The sequence below is a fragment of the Neoarius graeffei genome, chromosome 20 (genome assembly GCF_027579695.1).
Source record: "Neoarius graeffei isolate fNeoGra1 chromosome 20, fNeoGra1.pri, whole genome shotgun sequence".
NCBI classification, from domain to species: domain Eukaryota; kingdom Metazoa; phylum Chordata; class Actinopteri; order Siluriformes; family Ariidae; genus Neoarius; species Neoarius graeffei.
The window spans coordinates 15,388,714-15,410,762 of NC_083588.1; the positions used below are offsets into that span (position 1 = coordinate 15,388,714).

Genomic DNA, 22,049 nt, shown 5'->3' on the forward strand with positions numbered 1-22,049 from the left:
ATTTTCTCTTTCGTCTTCAGTTCTGTCATTTTTATTCTTTGAAATGATGTAACTGTTTTTCTGACTCACCAGGGAAACTCATTTAATGCATATTATTACTACTACTACTACTGGGCGGCACGGTGGTGTAATGGTTAGCGCTGTTGCCTCACAGCAAGAAGGTCCGGGTTCGAGCCCCGTGGCCAGCGAGGGCCTTTCTGTGTGGAGTTTGCATGTTCTCCCCGTGTCCGCGTGGGTTTCCTCCGGGTGCTCCGGTTTCCCCCACAGTCCAAAGACATGCAGGTTAGGTTAACTGGTGACTCTAAATTGACCGTAAGTGTGAATGTGAATGGTTGTCTGTGTCTATGTGTCAGCCCTGCGATGACCTGGCGACTTGTCCAGGGTGTACCCCGCCTTTCGCCCGTAGTCAGCTGGGATAGGCTCCAGCTTGCCTGCGACCCTGTAGAACAGGATAAAGCAGCTAGAGATAATGAGATGAGACTACTACTACTACTATCCAACATTGTTGTGTTTGAGACAAAATATTTTATTTTTTAAATTTAATTTTAGTTTAGTTTAGACCCATGAAGGACATCAGTCTGTTTAGGGACATCAGCTACACTGTCTATGCATCCTCTCCTTTGAATGACTCTGTATAGCATGATGGCGAACCTTCAGCATTTCGTTATTGCCAGAGAACAGAAATCGCATTTCCCCAAAGGTCTATTCCATGTACATGACACACACAGGCATGTGCAGTAATCTCAGGGGCCCAAACCTTTCTCATCGCGAATAAGCTGCAAAAGAACCCTGTCTAATAATAATAATAATAATAGAATATCTAAGAACTGATTATGGCTCAGTATGTTCCTCTCATACACGGACATGAAGCTTGTGCTGTTTCAGTGAACCAGCAAAGCTCGTTTTTTTTCTTTAAATAGGAGCAGATTCATTTCTATACATTTTACAACAGATCCTAAACTCTTAAAAACCTCAAGACAGCATGAGATAAATCATATTTCTCTCTAATGTGACATATTTTAGAGTGCAACAACATGGTGTTCTAGAGGTACACTAAATATCGTACAACTAGACTATGGTTTTATTTACAGGGGTTAGACTGAGACTACACAGTCCTGTGCATGCTGACGTAGTAAAAAATCAGATGGCACTAAAAGGCAGGTGGTAGTTGCAGTTTGAGTGATGATAATGAGAACAATGTTGTCGTTTAAGTGTTTAATATTGGTTCATTGTGTTAACTGGTTAAATCTGTATGAGCAGAGACATGAACCAGCCAAATAAAACTGTTCAGTTTAAAAAAAAAAAAACGTTCGAGAAGAGACACCGGTAAAGGTGCTATATGGTTAGCTGATTTTTTTTTTTTTTTTTTTGGTCCCTGCTGCTTTCAGCCAATAACCACCAACCATCCTGGACTGATTTTTATGAAGAACAATGATATGGAGCAGTACGAGATAACAGCTGCAATCCAAACAGTTCTCAGTGCAAACTGACCATTATACCCGAGTGAAGTGTGTGTACACAATATTGAGTGCATGATGAAGAATACATTTTACATTATGTTCTAGATGAATCGTTTGTTTTGGTTTTCTTTTATTCATCTCATCAGTGTGTGATCCTGATACAGATGTGGGTGTGCCTCATTCCCCCAGCCACAAGGTGGCACAAAATGCCAACCTTTCCTTCTTCAGGACAGCTCTAGTGCTTGATTTCCAGGATGGAGGGATTGTGGTCCAGTATAGCCAGGATGATCTTATCCATGTACTGCCGCAGGCGGAAATTGATTTCCTCCTGTTCCTTCAAAGCCTCGACCAGCTACAGGACAAGAAACATATATCAGTACAAACACGCGTCTACAAATACAACCACATACAGTACAAAGGCTTCGCTCACTGGGTCTTTTGTTTTAGGACTTGTCTTTTGAGCTTCAATGTAAATGCTAGAATTCATCTCTCTAATAAGTTCCAGTCGAAATGGAAAGATCTACATAAGGACCATAGGTCTGAAAACGTCCCCCTTTAAGGACAGCATTCACTCAAGCTGGCAGAAATTTCACAAAACTGTTTAAAAGCTGACAACATGCTGTATGTTAGATCAAATCCATCACAGTGTCATCAGGACATGTGCTTCAACAAAAGGGATAAGACAAAGCAAAGGTCACAAAAGTGCACGCGTTCTTTACTTAAGTGGAAGTACGGATACTCGTGTAAAAAATACTCTGGTAAAAGTAGAAGTACTGATTCCACTTCTTTACGAAGGGTTTCATATGAAAGGGGGTGAATACCTATGTACACTCCAGATTTCTGTTTTTTTTTTCCATTTTTTTCCATGTTTGTATCACAATAAAACAACATTTTCACCTTTAAAATGGTAGACATGTTGTGTAAATCAAATCATGCTAACCCCCCAAAAATCCATTTTAATTCCAGTTTGTAATGCGACAAAACAGGACAAACACCAAGGGGGATGAATACTTTTGCAAGACACTGTACTACTGTATATATGTCTCAGTAGTGCTGACACACAACTTCTGCTGATCTGCCTAGTCCCATGTGTGTAATGTAAATATTTCCAATTCCTAAAAACAATTCATACTCACCCTTTCTTCAAGATACCATAGATTTGTACCTTAGAACTGCTGCTGTAATCATAAACAGTCTCTTGTTCAGTTGAACTGAGTTGAAATTGAGTGTTCCAACCGGAAGGTGGTGTATTTTAAGGAGAAGCTGTATTTCATTAATGCTAGAGGCAGCACAGCAGCGCAGTGGTTAGTACTGTCGCCTCACAGCAAGAAGGTTCTGGATGAGAAACTCACGGCCAACCAGGGCCTTCCTATATGGAGTTTGTGTGTTCTCCTTCGGGTGCTCTGGTTTCCTCCCACAGTCCAAAGACGTATGGATGAGGTTAACATGTTACTCTAAAATGCCCATAGGTTTGAATGTGGATGGTTGTTCGTTTCTGTGTTAGCCCTGTGATAGATTGGTGACCTGCCCAGCGTGTACCCTGCTTCTCACCTGAAGTCAGCTCGGATTGGTTCCGGCTTTCCCTGCACCCCTGACAGATGATTGGTACAGATAATGGATGGATGGATGGATGGATGGATGGATGGATGGATGGATGGATGGATGGATGGAATGCTCGAACACATTAATGAGGCTTCTTCATAATTGTTATTTTAATGGATGCACTGATCTCACTTTTTCTATTTTGGATACAAAGCTATAACAGAGCTTTGGGTACCCGAGAATTATTTGATCTGCTCTTAGACCTCCTGCCAGTAGGAGCAAAGTGTTGATCAACTCCTTCACAGAGGGAGCCACTTCTGTAGATTGGAGTGGTTTGGCCAATGCTAAGAGTATAATAGATTGTACACATCCAGTGTGTGGCACGTGATGCAAGTTCTCGCTAGACCTATTTTCAGAGAGGTGATTACTGAGGCCATGAACATTGACTAGTAAACTGCTAGGCCATTGTTAGCTTGGAAGAATTTCCTAAAAAGGCCTTTCACATGACGTCATCATAACTGCAAATTTGTTTATCCAGCCATACTGCCGGGCAAGCTTTGTGTTTGACAACAACCGGCACAAGTGTACATGAGTGATTGTAAGCCCAATTCAGTAAACATCTGCAGATAAACTTGTAGGAGTTACATCGAAAAGAACAATGCCAGAGACCTGTTGAGCTTTTGGATGTAATAACAGACGTGGAGAAAAGCATGGTCTAACTTTTCACTGCTTCCTGGCGAGCCCAGAAAGATGAGAAAAATAGCAAGTTGCAGTTAAACGGGAAGACCGGATGCTAACAAAGCATTCCTGTGTGTAGCGAACATTTTATATCAGGTTAGTATGAAAGCTCTGTGCAGCCGTTATTTCTCAGAACATTTTTTCTAGCTCAAGGCCATTTAGTTATAAAAATCCCGTAGATCAAGCTCTAGCCTACGTGTACTCAAGTTAACATTCAACAAGTCCCTAAGTTGGCGTAACATGGACAGAACTTTGGTCTAGGTAGTAAAGCTTCTAACAGGTTGCATAGTCTGGCTCTACTGGTACATACTCAAGCGTGTCATACTTTGCAGCTCTACTGCACTCCAAAAAAAACCACACCAAATCGCAAATGTATGAACTTTAAAATGTCGACCTGGATGTGGGTTTTGGACATGATGTATTTTATTCGACCCAATCCTTGACCAGACTAGCAGCATATTTGTTCTGTACAGATAATGTAGATTAGGCTAAACACCATAAAACATGCTAGATCTAGGCCCTGGTTTGCTTATTACTTTTAGAAGTCCGTGTTTGAGCTTGCATTTGTCAAAGTAAGGTATTTTTCTTTATCGGGAATTTCCCATAACATTCCGGCATGCGCAAAACCTTCCTCAAAATATCGGTAGGCACCTGTACTTTTGTATGCCTTTAGCATGTCTGGCATACTTAGAAGTCCCAAATACTGAATAGTTCAGGATGTCCTAGTGTTCCAAATCCGGTAGCTGGTTTGCTGTACACTTTTCAAGTGGAATAAATACATGTGTATGTAAAGTAAGAGCCTTTATTTTTGTCACACGTCCACTCAAGCACAAAGAAAATCCTCCTCTGCATTTAATTCATCTGAAGCAGTGAAAACACACACACACACACACACACACACACACACACACACACACACACGTGAGCAATGAGAGTAGCGTGCAGAATAAATAATAAATAAATACATACATTTGTGGGTAAATTATATGGATCTGTGATGCCTGCATGTTTCAGTTTTTGGGTGTAACGTGATCTGCTGGTATAAAATAAATTTATTGTTTCAGAGAGAATTTTACTGACTGCAGTCATCTTGATTTTCATTATTAACTGTTGCAGCTATGTTTCTTTGTTTGCCCGGCAATAAAAATATGCTGCGTGATAAACAAAATTGACATTGGGCGAGAGACAGGGTACACCCTGGACAGGTTGCCAACCTATCACAGGGATAACACAACCATTCACATTCTCACCTATGGGAAATTTAGAGTAGACAGTTCATCTAATCTGCATGTCTTTGGACTGTGGGAGGAAAGCAGAGAACCTGGATGCAGGTGCGGGGAGAACGCGAGGATGACTAGTGAGTGAATTTTTTTTTAATACAACAGTACTAAATATGACACTGAGAACCAGCTATCTTTATACTACCCGTTTGTTTTTCATTCTGACACAGTATTCGTGTCCCAAACCACTAGCATGTGAGTGTTTTGGCTTACCTCATCTCTGGAAGCGTTGTCAATCTCGGTAGCGAGACTCTGAGCTTTAGTGTGGCAAGCAAACAGGTTTTTAGCCTCATACAGACTGAGACTGAGAATCTGTCCATTCAGATCATCATTCTGGTCCCGTAGTTTGTGGTTTTCCTGTCCAGGGTGGAGAAAAAAAAATGATTAGGCGATATAGAGGGGTGGGGGTTCGTAAAATATAATTCTTTATCCTTATTCTTTATTTGGATCCCCATTAGCTTCCACAAAGTGGTTGCTAGTCTTCATGGGGTCCACGGTGAAAAACATTACACTCAAATAAAAACAGATAATACAAAAATATTACATTAGGAGTAATGTACAAACACAAAAAGAAAAAAGTCAGTATGATATACACAAAGAGAAAATAACAGAACAAAAGAATAAAAATTGTGAGGGAAGTTGATTTCAGAAAGCAAGCACATCTTGATGAAATTGCCAAAGTAAAAGTTTGTTAAAAACCAAGGGCATAACTCTGGTAAAATTTGCCCAAATTAAACGAAATTTCAATATGCATATAACTGTCATATAACAAAGCCTTCTGCCAGGTTTGGTGAAATTCCTCTACAAATTGTGAGAGGAATTGATTTCAGAAGAACTTACACCCTCATGAAATCGTCAGAGTACAAGTTATTTAATCGAGGGTCAAAACTCGGGCAAAATTTTCAAAATGAAATTCAATCGCAATATGCGTATTACCGTCGTATAACAAGGCCTTTTGCCGAGCTTCAAGAAATTTGTCCAAAAATTGTGAGAGGAGTTGATGTCAGAAAGCAAACACACCTTCATGAAATTGTGAAAGTACAAGGTTGTTAATCAAGGGCCACGACTCTGGTAAAATGTGACTGAATTGAACAAAATATCAATATGCGTACTAGCGACATATAACAAGGCCTTTTGCCAAGTTTCGTGAAATTCCTCCAAAAATTGAGAGAGAAGTTGATTTCAGAAGGAAAACACACTCTCATGAAATTGTCCAAGTATAATTTTTTTAATCAAGGGCTGTAACTCTGGTAAAATGTGACCCAATTTAACGAAATTACAATATGCATATTACCGACATATCACAAAGAATCCTGCCAAGTTTCATGAAATTCCTCCAAAAATTGTGAGAGGAGTCGATTTCAGAAGGTGAGCACCCTTCCCAGGATGGACGGATGGATGGAAGGAAAGAAATCACCATGACAAAATCCCCCTTCAGGCCTTTTGGCCAGTGGGGGATAAAAATTGAAAATAAAAGAGGACCCAAGTAGCTCCCATGTGGAACACCACAAGATACGGTTTTGCTATAGATCATGCTGCAAGATATGCGCTGTAATTTGATTCTTCTGCAGTTTGCTACGATGCTGGAACAGCAGTGTTTCGACGAGATAACATAACACAATTACAGATAATAGTGAAGAATTTTTATACCTGTCGCAAGCGTTTGACTTCGTGCTCAAGCTCGATCTCGCGTGTCCTAGCGCTGAATTCAGACAGAGCGTTTCTGCCACGTCCTGGTTTTTCTGTTTCCAACTTAAACAGCTGCAGATGCTCCAGTTCCCGACGCAGGTCCTCTATCAACTGCACACATACATAAGGAAAAATGATGCATGTACAAACAGAGGAGCCTAGATCTGATGCAAGTCAGTAAAAGACCATAAGAACTGTTAGGAGAGTAAAACATGTAAAACCCTGCATTCATGCCAGTAGAGGTTTTTTTTTTACCTCACCTTGCCTGCCTGTTTACTACTGCATGTTAGCTGCTAGTAGATCTTTCTGACGTGTGTAACTGCCGTGGCCTGGTAGCACTTGGCTAAAGCAACGACTGTCTATACATGTATTATGTTTCTTTTTATGTGCTTATTAAAGTGTGCTACGATATTAAAATTTGCCAACAATTCAATTTTTTTAAATTAAAAGAACAAGACGACATATGTTTTTCTGTTTATAGTTACATTTCATGTTATGTAATGTAATGTCTTCCGTTTTATTTTCTCTCTCGAAGCTAAAAAGAATGCTTGTCAAGTAACTGAGAAACTGCAGCGTTTACAACTTTTAATTTTTAATGAATGACATGATGATTAATTCATCGTTACATTTAATAATATAGAACGTTGGCGAGATTCAGGTCTTCAGGACAGAGGCGTTTGCGTGAGGGAACGACTGTATATACTGTTGCTACTATAATGTAAGTGATGTATCAATGATTTTACACTTTACTTTGTTAAATAACACTTTTTTTTAACCTGTTTATTATTATTAAGTTGAGATTATGTGACGTGCTCACGATACAAGTCACTGTGAATGAGCTGTTATAGGAACAATAACGTATTAGAACGAGTAGAGTAATATAAAGCGATCATTTATGTTCCAGTCATAAATATTCAGATTCTTGGCATTCATATCGATTCTTATAAGGATTTCTGATGCAGCTAAACACTTATACATGTATCCCTTTTCAAAAATAGACCGCTGAACGGCAGTGTCTCACTTCCTGCATGGCCTCTCGTTCTTTCTGAAATTCATGTCGGTTCTGCCACAGTTTGTCCATCATCTTCCTATACAGATCCATCTCGTCCTTTAGACGCAGGCTCGTGTCTTCCAGTTTATCAGTCATGCGCTGCTTCTCCTGCCGCAAAGATAGACATGATGAAGGAAAAGCTAGTGTTAATTATTCTGTAAGTCACAATTACGATGATGGCGATAAAGAAGCTGGTAATTATGTTGACAATGGAAACGATGAGAGTGATGACATCACTCACCTGGTCCAGTTTCTCAGTCTGAGACTTTAATCGGCAAACGTTTACCTTCATCTCAGAGTTCTCCTCCTCTAGCTGCTGGACTCTGAGGAATTTTTTTAATTTAAAAAAAATTACATAACGTTCATTTGAACACTGCATCAATATAATAGATTAGAACGTAACTGATTATATTCCAATAAACCACATGGCTAATGATATTTAATCTGCTCTCTGCTGTCATTATGCCAAGCTAACAGTAATATATTTTAACATTAGCTGCCTGTGGTACACCTGCAGGAATATCACTCCTTTAATTGAAAATTTCTTTTACACTAATGCGAAAAATAATAAAATATAGAAGTACACGGCTTCTGCTCGAGAACAATGAGCATGTGTACAAAATGGTGCTACTCAAGAGCCTCACTGGTCTTAAGACCACAAATCAAATGATTCAGTCTTGTCATAAACTTGGTCTCAGCCTACAAAGATTCGAAATATTGTTTGACATCATCCCCATGAACAAGGACTTTACAATATTCCTGTAACAGTACAAAATGAATGGCCATCTCTGCATGTGGAGTTATACAGTATGTCACGCCTATCGATTTCAAGTGACTATGTTTCAAAATACTTCATCCTCTTATGTTCAAAATAATACAGCACAAGTACTTGTAATTCACAGCTGTACTTGGTCTCAGGAAGTTGGATGAGCCGAAACAAATTCTAGTTTTTAATGCATTTTAGTTACCCGCTGTGTGCATAAATCAACAAAAAACATGCTTTGATTCACAAATCTTCACTGCTTCCCGTTGAATTTCTTTAAATTGGACATGTTATTTAAAACAAAACTCACTTTTTCAGTGCTTGGGTACATACATTTGGGTATTTGGAGTGCCTAGGAACCCACAAACTTCAAAATAAGATAACCCAGACAGTTTTTGTTTGTTTGCTTTTTGGGCAGCCTAGATTTGGTTCAGATTTGGCTCCCCTTGCTATGTCACAAGGAGAACTCATTAGAGTTATGCTACCTCATTATCTGAGTATCTCCACCCACGGCTTGAAACCTGGCTTCAACCTATAGAGATCTTGCAGTCACGTGACCGGAAAGTTAACAGCCGCCATCTTGTCGGCAAACAACACAGCTGAATACTGCTGCACTCGTGTACAGAATGGATCAATTTCAACCGACGGACTACATGGCTCATTTTTCTAATGAACAGATAACTAGATATATGTCTAAAATAAACGATCTACAGATTAGTGACCCTTATAGCTTACCGGACGGAGTTTTCACGACCGTGTCAGTGGATATTGAACCGCCGGAGGTGGAATACCCGGATGTGTATAATTACCTCATCAACTTTCCCTCGCTGTTCAGTGGTGAAGCACTGCGTGCTTATAAATCTTTGGACAGTTATCTCTACAGAAATTCAGGATTTGTCAGCCCCCCTAAGATGTGGCATCTTGTAAAGAAGAAAATAGCAATCCTCATTGGATGGGTAAGTCACTTAAGTATTGAGCACTAGAACTGATGCTAGATATATCAGTAGTATCTAGCATAGCACTGACCAGCCGATTATGGTTGAATCATACATGGCATATATATTTATTTATAAATCCTTATAAGGATTTATCCTTATATTTATAAGGATTTACTACTAAGACAGTGGTAAATTCTTATAAGTTCTTTACTGTTTTTTTTCGTACCACACCGCTAAAGACCCAATCCACCCCGCCCCAACCCTTTTCTCAGGCTCCCACTTCCCGGAATTTTTTATTAGAGCAAGTCATAAACTTATGCTGCAAGTAACCACATGGATATACTGAAATAAATACATGACGAACCTGAGATGAAACGGTCACTGCACAGGCGCCAGTGATCGTTCCTTCCAGTCGGTACCCATGCCTTGTTCTTGTTGTTTGGATCAGCCCGGCCGATAGCAGCAATCCATTTTGCGTGCCTGTCAGGGTCCCGTGGCAGCCTATGAAACTAACTTCCCGATTTCTGACCTCTCCTGTTGTGGCATTTATATGCCATGCAACTCTCCGGCATTGTGGCACGGTAATATTTGAATATTTCGGCGAAAAATAATGAAAGTCAGTGTCGGAAAGACGGCGGAAATATGGCGTTTAACCGACAAGATGGCGTTTGTCTACAATCTGGAGCGGATGTGACGTCACATGCAAGTGCTCCATTAGGCATCACTTTCTATTCACGAGGAAAGTGTTAACCGATTGGCTGGTGAAGAAGGGGGTGGGGTGAGCAGTGACTCATTATCATTTAAAGGAGCAGGCACTCAAATCGACCGTTCTGAACAGGGCTGTTTAGACAGGGTGAGAAGGGAGCTGTGGTGCTTTATCCTCATGGTATTTTGACCAAAGCATGTCACAGACATTTCATTAAGACCTCAGGGAATTGTGTCAATTTGTGGAAAAGGGTTATAATAGGTCACCTTTAAAAATGAACCTTTTGTCTAACTAGCAAACTCTGTCATTTCATTTACCTCTCATGTTCAAGGTCTCCCGACCGCTAAGCCCCACCACCCCAAAGTCAAGTACCTGTTCGAGAGGAGCTCTATTTGGTTGCTCTTGTCTTTCTCCATCTTACTGAAAATCTCCCGGTGTCTCTTCAGCTCCTCCTCCAAACTTTGCTCTGCTCGTGCCTCCTGGTCCTTAATCTGCTCCTCCAGCTCATGTACTCTGCACAGAGAGAGAGAGAGAGAGAGAGAGAGAGAGAGAGAGAGAGAGAGAGAGAGAGAGAGAGAGAGAGATGTGCACTGTGAAGTACAGTACATGTGTGGTACTTGCGTTTATGCATATTCATGTTTCTGAAGTTCTTATGAATACTTTGGAGAACACTGTTGCTACGCAACTAAGAAATATAGCTATTACAACAAACTAGCCAATAAATAACCATGGCTAACAATGGTAGCTAACTAGCTAATCTTTTATCCAGACAACGGAAGACGTAATGCCAGAATGACATTGCAAAATGAGACAGAACTGTTTTAAATAGCAACATTTCCCTCAGATCTGTCATTAAATTACCAAGAAAAGAATCTGGATGACTACAATTACTTTGTAATTACAGTTAGCATTGGCCGCTAACAACACTGGCATCAGTATTCAACTCAGGAACTGTGAGGAGTCCGAAAATAGCAGAAGAAGGATTCTTCAATGTGGATGTTGTTAAAATCATGAACACACAAAACACACTCGCGCTTGCACACACACACAAACATTGTGAGGACCTTCCATTCACATCACTGTTATCGCAAGGAATTAATGTCTGAATGTAGCATTACAAGTCCTTTGGTTATGTTTAGGAGTATACTGAAGACATATTTTACGTTCCATGCCTATGCTATATGGTGACGTGTCTACCTGTGAACCAGCTGCGTGTTATCCTGTTTCAGTTTGGATTTCAGGTCTCCGTTTGCCATGCTGTCATTCTCCAGCTCTGTCACCTTCTTCTCCAGGTAACTTACCTGAGGCAACACACACACACACACAGTGAGGACCTCATTTTTATTGCAGGTAATTAATAGTATGATACACCTAAATTTAACCCTCACCTTAGCCTAAAGGAAAACTTTTGGCTCTTTTATTTTATTATTATTTTTTAAATTAAAGCTGCATTTCAAAAAGTATTTTTTCCTCACAGGGACCACAAAAACGGTCAAAATGATCAGATATTCCTATCATAGTGGGGATACTGGTCCCCAGCAAGATATAAAAGCATACCTTCTCACATACGGTACCTGCTTCAAGCCTGAAAGATTTTTTTTGGGATGTGTACAGAGCATTGTGTGCAACTGAAGACTGGAAAGGACACATTGGTTGCATCCTTGAAACCTCTTAAAACCTTAATAAAGACTGCAATTCTCAGCTGTATTCAAAATGGAACAGCTTTCAGTGATATACTGGCTGACAGATGTGGTCTAGAATGTGGGACACACCACTGACTGTCTGTGTGTATAGCGATGTACTTTTCTGTACCTTCTCAGTGATGTCAATATCACAGGAGTCGATGCTGTCACGGAATAAGTCCTCAGTGCTGCCATGACTACTGCTGAAATTACTGTGATGGAAAAGCTGTCTGTGAGACAGAGAGAGAGATGAAATCTTTACACTCAGATACATTAAATGTCATTACTTTGGTAACAAAAGAAGTCTTATGACACAGTAACTGGCAGGAGAGACGGTGAGAATCTAAATAACTGCAAGTGAGAGTGAAAGATGATACTACAAGAGGAAACTCGATTGATGGAGTTTTAGCTTTTTTTGCTGACCAGGTATTTATTCATTCTAGACTGGTACCAAAATCCAGAATTGTGACACCCAAAGGCATTTTTGAGACAAAGTCGGCAAACAGTCTTATTTTGTCAATTTGGGTGTGCCGAATTCAAATCTGCAATATGCCGAGCTCTATCTGACCTCTGTTGACCTCTAGAGGTCATTGAACTTTGGGCCTGTAAACGTCTCAGCTGAACCCAGTTTCTCAGCTTTCTAAGGAATGAAATGTACTAAAATGATTCATGAAGTTAGCAAATGGCCTTGTTTGTTAAATGTTTGGGTGCTGAATTCATTTTTCATTTGTAAAACGACATATGACCTCTGATAACCTCAAGGTCATTAAACTTGGCCTATAGGCCATGCATTTAACGGCATTTTTAAACTGACTTTACTCCCCCAAAAAGAATATGAACAGACAAAAAACAAATAGAAAGGAACAAATACAACATTAAATGCCAGTCCATGTACATGTGACTTACTTTTCACAATGAGAATGCCTAGGCGATCACCTTACATAACATTGCATTACATTTAGCGGTTATTGTTTATACAAAGCTACTGAAAAAAGGACAGATTCAGCAGCATACAAAATGTGGGGGCATACAGGGTATACAGGTTAATCAGGGTTAGTATATATGAGAGTTTTTTTTCTTTGTTGTTTGTTTTTTGTAAAGGCTTTACCCCGTTTAAAACAAAACAACTACAAAAAAAACCTCTCATATATACTAACCCTGATTAACCTGTATACCCTGTATGCCTCCACATTTTGTATGCTGCTGAATCTGTCCTTTTTTCAGTAGCTTTGTATAAACAATAACCGCTAAATGTAATGCAATGTTATGTAAGGTGATCGCCGAGGCATTCTCATTGTGAAAAGTAAGTCACATGTACATGGACTGGCATTTAATGTTGTATTTGTTCCTTTCTATTTGTTTTTTTGTCTGTTCATATTCTTTTTGGGGGAGTAAAGTCAGTTTAAAAATGCCGTTATAGGCCTATAGGCCAAGTTTAATGACCTTGAGGTTATCAGAGGTCATATGTCGTTTTACAAATGAAAAATGAATTCAGCACCCAAACATTTAACAAACAAGGCCATTTGCTAACTTCATTAATCATTTTAGTACATTTCATTCCTGAGAAAGCTGACAAACTGGGTTCAGCTGAGACGTTTACAGGCCCAAAGTTCAATGACCTCTAGAGGTCAACAGAGGTCAGATAGAGCTCGGCATATTGCAGATTTGAATTCGGCACACCCAAATTGACAAAATAAGACTGTTTGCCGACTTTGTCTCAAAAATGCCTTTAACTCTTTAAATAAGCACTTTTTTGAATTTTGGTACCAGTCTATTCAAATTTTTTGAGGGAAGCTAGTGAATGATAGATGACTCCCCATTGTGGAGTTTGTACTCTTGTCTAGCAGCTGACACTGGGTGAGGGAATGCGTACACCCTGGACAGGTCGCCAATCTATCACAGGGCTAACAGTTATTTATTCTATCCGCATTCCCTGGATATGAGCAATCGCATGCTCTGATTGGCTACTCTACTACTAGGATATCAGCTTATATACCGTGAGTAGAGAAAAACAAAATGGCGGCGTGTTGCTAAACCAACCGAGGACGAAATAAAAACCGTACACAAAAACAGAACCCCAAAAAATACAAAAAAGCAACAAAATATGGAATAAAAGTATTTGATAGTAAGAACGTATCTTTTTTTATTTTTCAAGAATTATTATGATAACATTTTTCACAAATTGCTACTGTCATTTCGCCGGTTTGTTTACATTCTAAGCAGAAATGATTTTGTCGGACGTTTTGGATAAAGTTTTTAATTTATCAAATTTGCAAAAAATAAAAATGCACCGTTTTTCAAAATACAGTGAATGTGGATAGAATAAAACCGTTATTCCACTCAATCTCATCATACACGGCTTATAGCCGACTCGGCGCTACGCGTCTTGTCCGCTATCAGCTCATGTATGACTCGACTTTGTGGAATAACTGTTAAATATAACAGACAGACAGACAGACATATTCACACATATGGGCAATTTAGTGTAGCCAGTTGACCTAACCTGCATATCTTTGGACTGGTGGAGGAAACCGGAGCATCTGGAGGAACCCCATGCAGGCATGAGGGGAACATACAAACTCCACACAGAAAGGCCCAGTCAGCCACCAGGTTCAAACCCAAAACCTTCTTGCTGTGAGATAACAGTGCTAACCACTGCACCACCCATGTGTATCCATTTTCACTACAACCCCGATTCCAAAAAAGTTGGGACAAAGTACAAATTGTAAATAAAAATGGAATGCAATAATTTACAAATCTCAAAAACTGATATTGTATTCACAATAGAACATAGACAACATATCAAATGTCGAAAGTGAGACATTTTGAAATTTCATGCCAAATATTGGCTAATTTGAAATTTCATGACAGCAACACATCTCAAAAAAGTTGGGACAGGGGCAATAAGAGGCTGGAAAAGTTAAAGGTACAAAAAAGGAACAGCTGGAGGACCAAATTGCAACTCATTAGGTCGATTGGCAATAGGTCATTAACATGACTGGGTATAAAAAGAGCATCTTGGAGTGGCAGCGGCTCTCAGAAATAAAGATGGGAAGAGGATCACCAATCCCCCTAATTCTGCGCCGACAAATAGTGGAGCAATATCAGAAAGGAGTTCGACAGTGTAAAATTGCAAAGAGTTTGAACATATCATCATCTACAGTGCATAATATCATCAAAAGATTCAGAGAATCTGGAAGAATCTCTGTGCATAAGGGTCAAGGCCGGAAAACCATACTGGGTGCCCGTGATCTTCGGGCCCTTAGACGGCACTGCATCACATACAGGCATGCTTCTGTATTGGAAATCACAAAATGGGCTCAGGAATATTTCCAGAGAACATTATCTGTGAACACAATTCACCGTGCCATCCGCCGTTGCCAGCTAAAACTCTATAGTTCAAAGAAGAAGCCGTATCTAAACACGATCCAGAAGCGCAGACGTCTTCTCTGGGCCAAGGCTCATTTAAAATGGACTGTGGCAAAGTGGAAAACTGTTCTGTGGTCAGACGAATCAAAATTTGAAGTTCTTTATGGAAATCAGGGACGCCGTGCCATTCGGACTAAAGAGGAGAAGGACGACCCAAGTTGTTATCAGCGCTCAGTTCAGAAGCCTGCATCTCTGATCAGCTTACACATCTGGAAAGACACCAATGCTGAAAGGTATATCCAGGTTCTAGAGCAACATATGCTCCCGTCCAGACGACGTCTCTTTCAGGGAAGACCTTGCATTTTCCAACATGACAATGCCAAACCACATACTGCATCAATTACAGCATCATGGCTGCGTAGAAGAAGGGTCCGGGTACTGAACTGGCCAGCCTGCAGTCCAGATCTTTCACCCATAGAAAACATTTGGCGCATCATAAAACGGAAGATACGACAAAAAAGACCTAAGACAGTTGAGCAACTAAAATCCTACATTAGACAAGAATGGGTTAACATTCCTATCCCTAAACTTGAGCAACTTGTCTCCTCAGTCCCCAGATGTTTACAGACTGTTGTAAAGAGAAAAGGGGATGTCTCACAGTGGTAAACATGGCCTTGTCCCAACTTTGAGATGTGTTGTTGTCATGAAATTTAAAATCACCTAATTGTTCTCTTTAAATGATACGTTTTCTCAGTTTAAACATTTGATATGTCATCTATGTTCTATTCTGAATAAAATATGGAATTTTGAAACTTCCACATCACTGCATTCCATTTTTATTTACAATTTGTACTTTGTCCCAACTTTTTTGGAATCGGGGTTGTATTTCAAACTCTGTTATATGCAGCCTAGTGCGCCATCATTATTTTTTGACAGACTGGGAGGAAAAAAAAAAAAAAATCAGAGAATGCACACCAGGTATTAAAAAAAAAAGAGAAACAGTCATGTCTTACAGCTTGGCTCTCGACACTATATTTTAGGCAGCTAGCTGAAGTTAGATCCAGAGATGAGGTCGAGCCTCTAGGAAGCCCTTTACAGTCCATATACACACTCACTGCACTGCACTCTTCTCCCTTGAACCAGATATTATATTTTAGCTAGATAACATTAGGTCATGAAGACATTCTGTATATTATGCGCTGCTTATGATCTGAACACAACCACACGGCAGTACTGGTGATGCACGGGTATTGCTGCTGGATCAGACACTCACAGTAAAAGCTGATGGTAAACTCTGAACTGACCTAACTGCAGGACGTGAACCAAACATGGTGTGTATTTTGGGCAACACTTTGGCTTTTAGTTCAGCATAGCATGAAACCAAACAGCAAACAAACAGTGTCAGATTTCACTCTGACTTGGACGAGGTAAACAGACTAATGGGTATGAAAGCACCATTTTTCGTTGAGTTCAATTCATAAACTCGAACCAAGGAGCGATTTAGATTTGCACGAAGTTACAATCAAACTTAAGTTCAATTGGTGCAACTGGCTGCCAAAATAAGCTTTGAAAAAGAAAAGCTTTGAATGGAAAATGAACCATGCCGCTATACAACAGGAATTATTTTAAATTAAATTATTACGTACCGTCCAAAAGCTGTGCTGGAGATCTTCCTGTTTGGGCTGCAAAGCAGCAAGAGCAGTTAGTGACAGTAGCCTACAGGTGCTATACCATGTGGATGAACTATTTGGCATTGCAAGGATGCAGAAACACCTAATTAGTGTTTAATCAGTGATGGAATAAATAAATACTCACCTGTTGGCTTTGAGATTTTTAAGTCGAGCCTCAAGGTCATTAAGCAAGTTCACTTTCTTACAGCATTGAGAGCAGTAAACATCCAGCAGCTCACTGTTGTAAAAGTGTCGGATTTTTTGAGGCGTATGTCCAGCACTACGTATACGAAAGAAAAGTAAATCTATCAGGTATCATGTAGAGATATAATGTACATAAGTTTTGAAATCATGAAATATATTACTGTTTCTGTTTGCACCAAGTTCTATCAAGGAAACTGCACCATAAGCCTCAAGACGGTAACACTCATCTAACAGTCATCTAATAATGAAGTAATAGAAAGACCAAAGAGACATGGAGAGAGGTAGTCATGTGTGTATTAAAAACCAGGAATGGACCACCATGATGGACATGAACACTCAGATTCTGGTCAATATAATGACTAACCAGCCCATTGGTCATCTCCATTCAGCTTCAACACCGTGGCTTGGTTAAGGAGTTCTGAGGATCAGTATCTGCCAGCTGGAGACATCTTTACCTCAGGGCTTCTCAAACCGTTATTTTCCACATAACTAAAATGTGTTGACACTCATGTCACAGGTTATGAAATGGTAGTAGTAACAGTGAAGGAACTAAAGTAATACTAGAATTAGGGAAAGTGATCAATTCTGAAATGCATAAAAGCACCACAGTCAGATTTCTTTTTACATCGGCTTATGGACAAACATTTCTAACTGTAAAATGTTAATAGCGGAGCAGAGCCCCATACTTAAGAGAAATGCATTGACCTGATTTTTGATGGCTTTTGACTGTATGACGTCTAAGTTCAAAAAACGATGTGTGTGTACCACCCCAAGGAACCCGACCGCAAGTGCAAGGAATCGTCTCTCAAACACTTGACCACCGGACAACAAAATTTGTACATTTATTTACACAAGATAGATGGGTTTTCATCCAGTGGTCATTTTTAAATTTGCTTTTTAATAAAATAACGTGGGATTATTTACTCACGTTTTACGGAAAATATTCAACACTATGCATTTGTATTGTAGAAAAGTAAAGCAAACCATAAGGAAAGCCAATATTTTGCAAATCAACTTGGATTAATTCAGACAGTTCGGCCAAATTCCAAATTGATTCCTTTTCACAAATAGCAGTCATACAATGCCAATAATTTGAGCATTTGACTTTTGCACGAGTTTATGCTCCAGGAGCTCTTCTCTGGGATTGGATCATATGGGCTAGCTTTCATGCCCCGTGCGAATCAATGAGCCTTTGACGCCCATGACCCTGTGTCCTTCCTTGGACCACTTCTGGTAGGTACTAACCCCTGCATACCGGGAACACCCCATAAGATGTGCCATTTTAGAGATGCTCAGATCCAGTCAGTCATCGAGCCATCACAGTTTGGCGCTTGTCAAAGTCACTCAGATCCTTAGGGTAGTATCTCACTGGGCTGGAACAGCCCACGACTAGTTGGAGACAACAATTGCGATAAAATATGCGAATTAGCAACAATTTTCACTTGGAATCGCACTGAATTGATATTCGCATATTTTACCGCAATTGTTGTGTCTCCAACTAGTTGCAGCCCGGCTTTCCCTCGGCAGGCATGGAAGTAGAGGAAGCCTCACGGAAACTGACTTGAGAAGGGTTCGCGACGGCTTTGCGACACCAGCGACGCATTTGCGGCTATTTTGAGAGAAATTGTGTCGCGCCAATTTTTTGAACATGTTCAAAATTTCAGCGACGAAGGAGCGACACTTTGCAACTCATGTGAGGAAATTGAGAAGCCCCACGAATGTTTCAAGACATTTTTGAAACTCTCTCGCGAATGACGCTCGCAATTTGTCGCAAGCTGTCGCAGCCCAGTGAGATACTGGCTTTACGCTTGCCCATTTTTTCTGGTTCCAACACATCAACTTCAAGAACTGACTGTTCTCTTGCTTCCTTATATATCCTACCCCTTGACAGGTGCCATTGTAACAAGATAAATGTTATTCACTTTACCTGTCAGTGGTTTTAATTTTATGGCTATAGTCAAAAAGTGCAATTGTGTAAAGAGGAACTTATGAATGCTCTAAATTGACCATAGGTGTGACTGAGAGTGTGAATGGTTGTTTGTCTTGGTGTCAGCCCTGTGATGACCTGGCGACTTGTCCAGGGTGTACCCCGCCTCTCGCCCGTAGTCAGCTGGGATAGGCTCCAGCTTGCCTGCGGCTCTGTAGAACAGGATAAGCGGCTACAGATAATGGATGGATGGAACTTATGAATTTATGAGTAACTTGTGTGTGAACATCAGAGAGTCATTTATGAATTCATTATAGTCATAAATTAATGTCTATTATATCAAACTTAAGTTATCGACTGTTTAATGGTGGTGACTTGACTGCAAAACTGTTCTTAGCAATTGCAGTCCTCAGGCTATCCACGAAAGAACATCCACAGCCATCTTTATGGTTTCTATTTGGTACCATCCCACAGTAATTTCTTGGTGATCTTTAGGCTGTAAATGTTGGGCCATCCTCAGCAGCAGCGAATGATTTTCAGATACGAGAAATCCAAACAGAAGTAGGGCATCAGGATGGATTAGGTGGCTCCAGAGAGCAGAAATTATCTGTTGCTGGCCAGACTGGAAGGTTGTGTTTTGCGATTCATGCCCAAGAAGAACACAACATGACACTTCATTTACATTTAGATTTACATTCATGGCAGTTAGCAGACGCCCTTATCCAGACTTCCTTTGTTGTCAAAAATTCATAGGCCGGGGTCTAAAAATATCATTCATCTAAAACCCTGTTAGAGGAGATAGGACAGTAATGAAAATGGAATACACTCCCACATTCCAGGAAGACAAGTGTAGGGTGCATGTGGCCAGATCTGGGTGACTTGTCCAATGAGTCACACACAGATTTGGTGGTATGTATCCTGCAGTTGTCACTGTGGAGCGTAGGAGTGTTATTTTGGTGTTCTGCTTGAACATGAAGCACAAAAGTCAAACCTCAGAGCTTGGAAGCAACTGTCCATCCACTTTTACGCTAAGGTTCATTTGTTCAGGTGCTCAACTGATAGATATTGTACTATAAAGTGGCTGTGAATAAATCTGTGTCCCTGCTGTTTATGTTCACTTCTAGGTGTCCTAGACCAGCGTTTCTCAACCTGTGGCAAGTCCAGAAAGGGTCGCGAGTCAGAGTCGGAAGTTAAACATTTTAAAACTAGCCAGCTCCTAAACGCTGATCCACGATCACATTTCCCAGTGCCATCATAGTCTATATACCGATCCTGGATCTGGGCAATTCCATGTAAATGTCAACCTCACCATGCAAAAATAAAGCAACATGTAATACATCAAAACCACTCCCAGAGATATCACCTAGGCCTGTATTTTACACATGTGAATAAGTTGAACCAATTTGTAACCAACCTAATGTCACGGTCAGTCTTTCTTTCTTATAATGTAAAACCCAAGCTAAAATCAACTTTGATCATGTACAATTCTATATTATTGCCACAAGCCACAGAAATGTATGCTAAAATCCAAAAAACAGCAAAACAATAGCCATCCTAAATATTATTTAAGAACTTTGATAGTTTTAGCTGATAGAGTGTTTTTCAAAGGGTTATGGTGGTTAAATTGCTGATTTTCTAAACATATGCCATGTCTATTTCAGATGCGTCACATCCATAACGGAATTATGTCACATCCATAACGCTGATTTTTTCTTCCTAGATTCTGCTTGAAATAGAAAATATTTTAAACAAAGGCTTTTTTTATTTTCAGCTAAGACTCCTTTATTAAATGCATGCCTGCATTTGGATATTATGTTTGCAATTTCACAAAGTTTGATGAATATGTGTAGTCACCCTGGAAATGGGGTATTTTTTCCGTCACATCCATAACGCATGTCTTTTTTGGCATTTTCTAGAGTTCTAAATGTACTATGGGAATTATTTTTTTCCCATGACTTCTCCAATATGAGAGGTCTTAAAAATATACAACAAATTTTAAAATACTGGAAAGGAATAAAAATTAACTAGGTCAGTTGTTGCCATTTTGAGTCCAAATGTCACATCCATAACGCTGGAATTGCTCATCTACAGTTGCTTCGCGCAAACTGAACACTCATTCAACCAATCACATAAGCCTACTCTAGCTGTTTAATTTCAAATGCACTGGCACATGAGTCAGACGTGTGATACGGGTTGATTGGCAAGTGCACTGTGCACTAAACTTTCACATGTAGGCTTGACAATATTAGGCTATCGTTAGAAAAATGGACAAATTCTTGCAATCTACTGGCAAAGCTCATTCCAGACCAAGCACCAGCTCAGGGGACAATTCATCTAAACCTAAAAAAACCAAAACAACAACAATATAAAAGGACATATGACCTGGATTTTCCATTCATCCATTATCCATAACCGCTTATCCTGTGCAGGGTCACAGGCAAGCTGGAGCCTATCCCAGATGACTACAGGCAAGAGGCAGGGTACACCCTGGACAAGTCGCCAGATCATCGCAGGGCTAACACATCAAGACAAACAACCATTCACACCTATGGTAGGGTGACCAGATTTCCCTAGTCTGAAACCGGGACACTTTTGCACGCGACCATGCTCGTGCACGCACACCTTTTTTTTAGGTAAACGTGACACTCAGAGAGGTGCTCTTATTTTGTTGAAGCTCACATTTATCAACATCTCACATGAAATAAAACAAACAGGCATTTTGTTATCTAGTAGCATAGTGGTATACAGATCAGTTAAATTATGGTCAGACAACAGATTTTGTAATGGCTGAGAATAGGCCAGGCTATGTCCATAGGCCAAATTTAAACTGATTTATTTCACCTGCTTGTGAGAACACCAAGAAGAATGCATATGCACATGCAGGCTATATCTCTAAAATTGTATGCACTATAGCATGAACTTAAAAAGTAGATATGTGACCTCAACATAGCCTAGGTCAGAATCAACCTTACTAACCATTCCCCACAACTGAATGAATAAAGCAAGAAGATGTGTACAAAAGTGAACACT

General features: G+C 40.0%; 1 protein-coding gene across 1 annotated transcript in view; it reads right to left on the minus strand.

The window, feature by feature from the left end:
* Positions 1–242: 242 nt before the first annotated feature.
* The window catches only part of rab11fip4a (RAB11 family interacting protein 4 (class II) a), a 60,742-nt gene continuing 38,935 nt past the window's right edge, over positions 243–22,049 (minus strand). The window contains exons 4-13 of the mRNA XM_060901309.1: positions 17,034–17,168; positions 16,865–16,900; positions 11,980–12,079; positions 11,365–11,468; positions 10,540–10,680; positions 8,002–8,083; positions 7,731–7,868; positions 6,671–6,820; positions 5,234–5,377; positions 243–1,812 (exon numbers count right to left, since the gene is read on the minus strand). Of these exons, the coding sequence (XP_060757292.1) occupies positions 1,696–1,812; positions 5,234–5,377; positions 6,671–6,820; positions 7,731–7,868; positions 8,002–8,083; positions 10,540–10,680; positions 11,365–11,468; positions 11,980–12,079; positions 16,865–16,900; positions 17,034–17,168 (1,147 nt within the window). The 3' untranslated portion in view covers positions 243–1,695. The remainder of the gene's footprint in view (positions 1,813–5,233; positions 5,378–6,670; positions 6,821–7,730; positions 7,869–8,001; positions 8,084–10,539; positions 10,681–11,364; positions 11,469–11,979; positions 12,080–16,864; positions 16,901–17,033; positions 17,169–22,049) is intronic.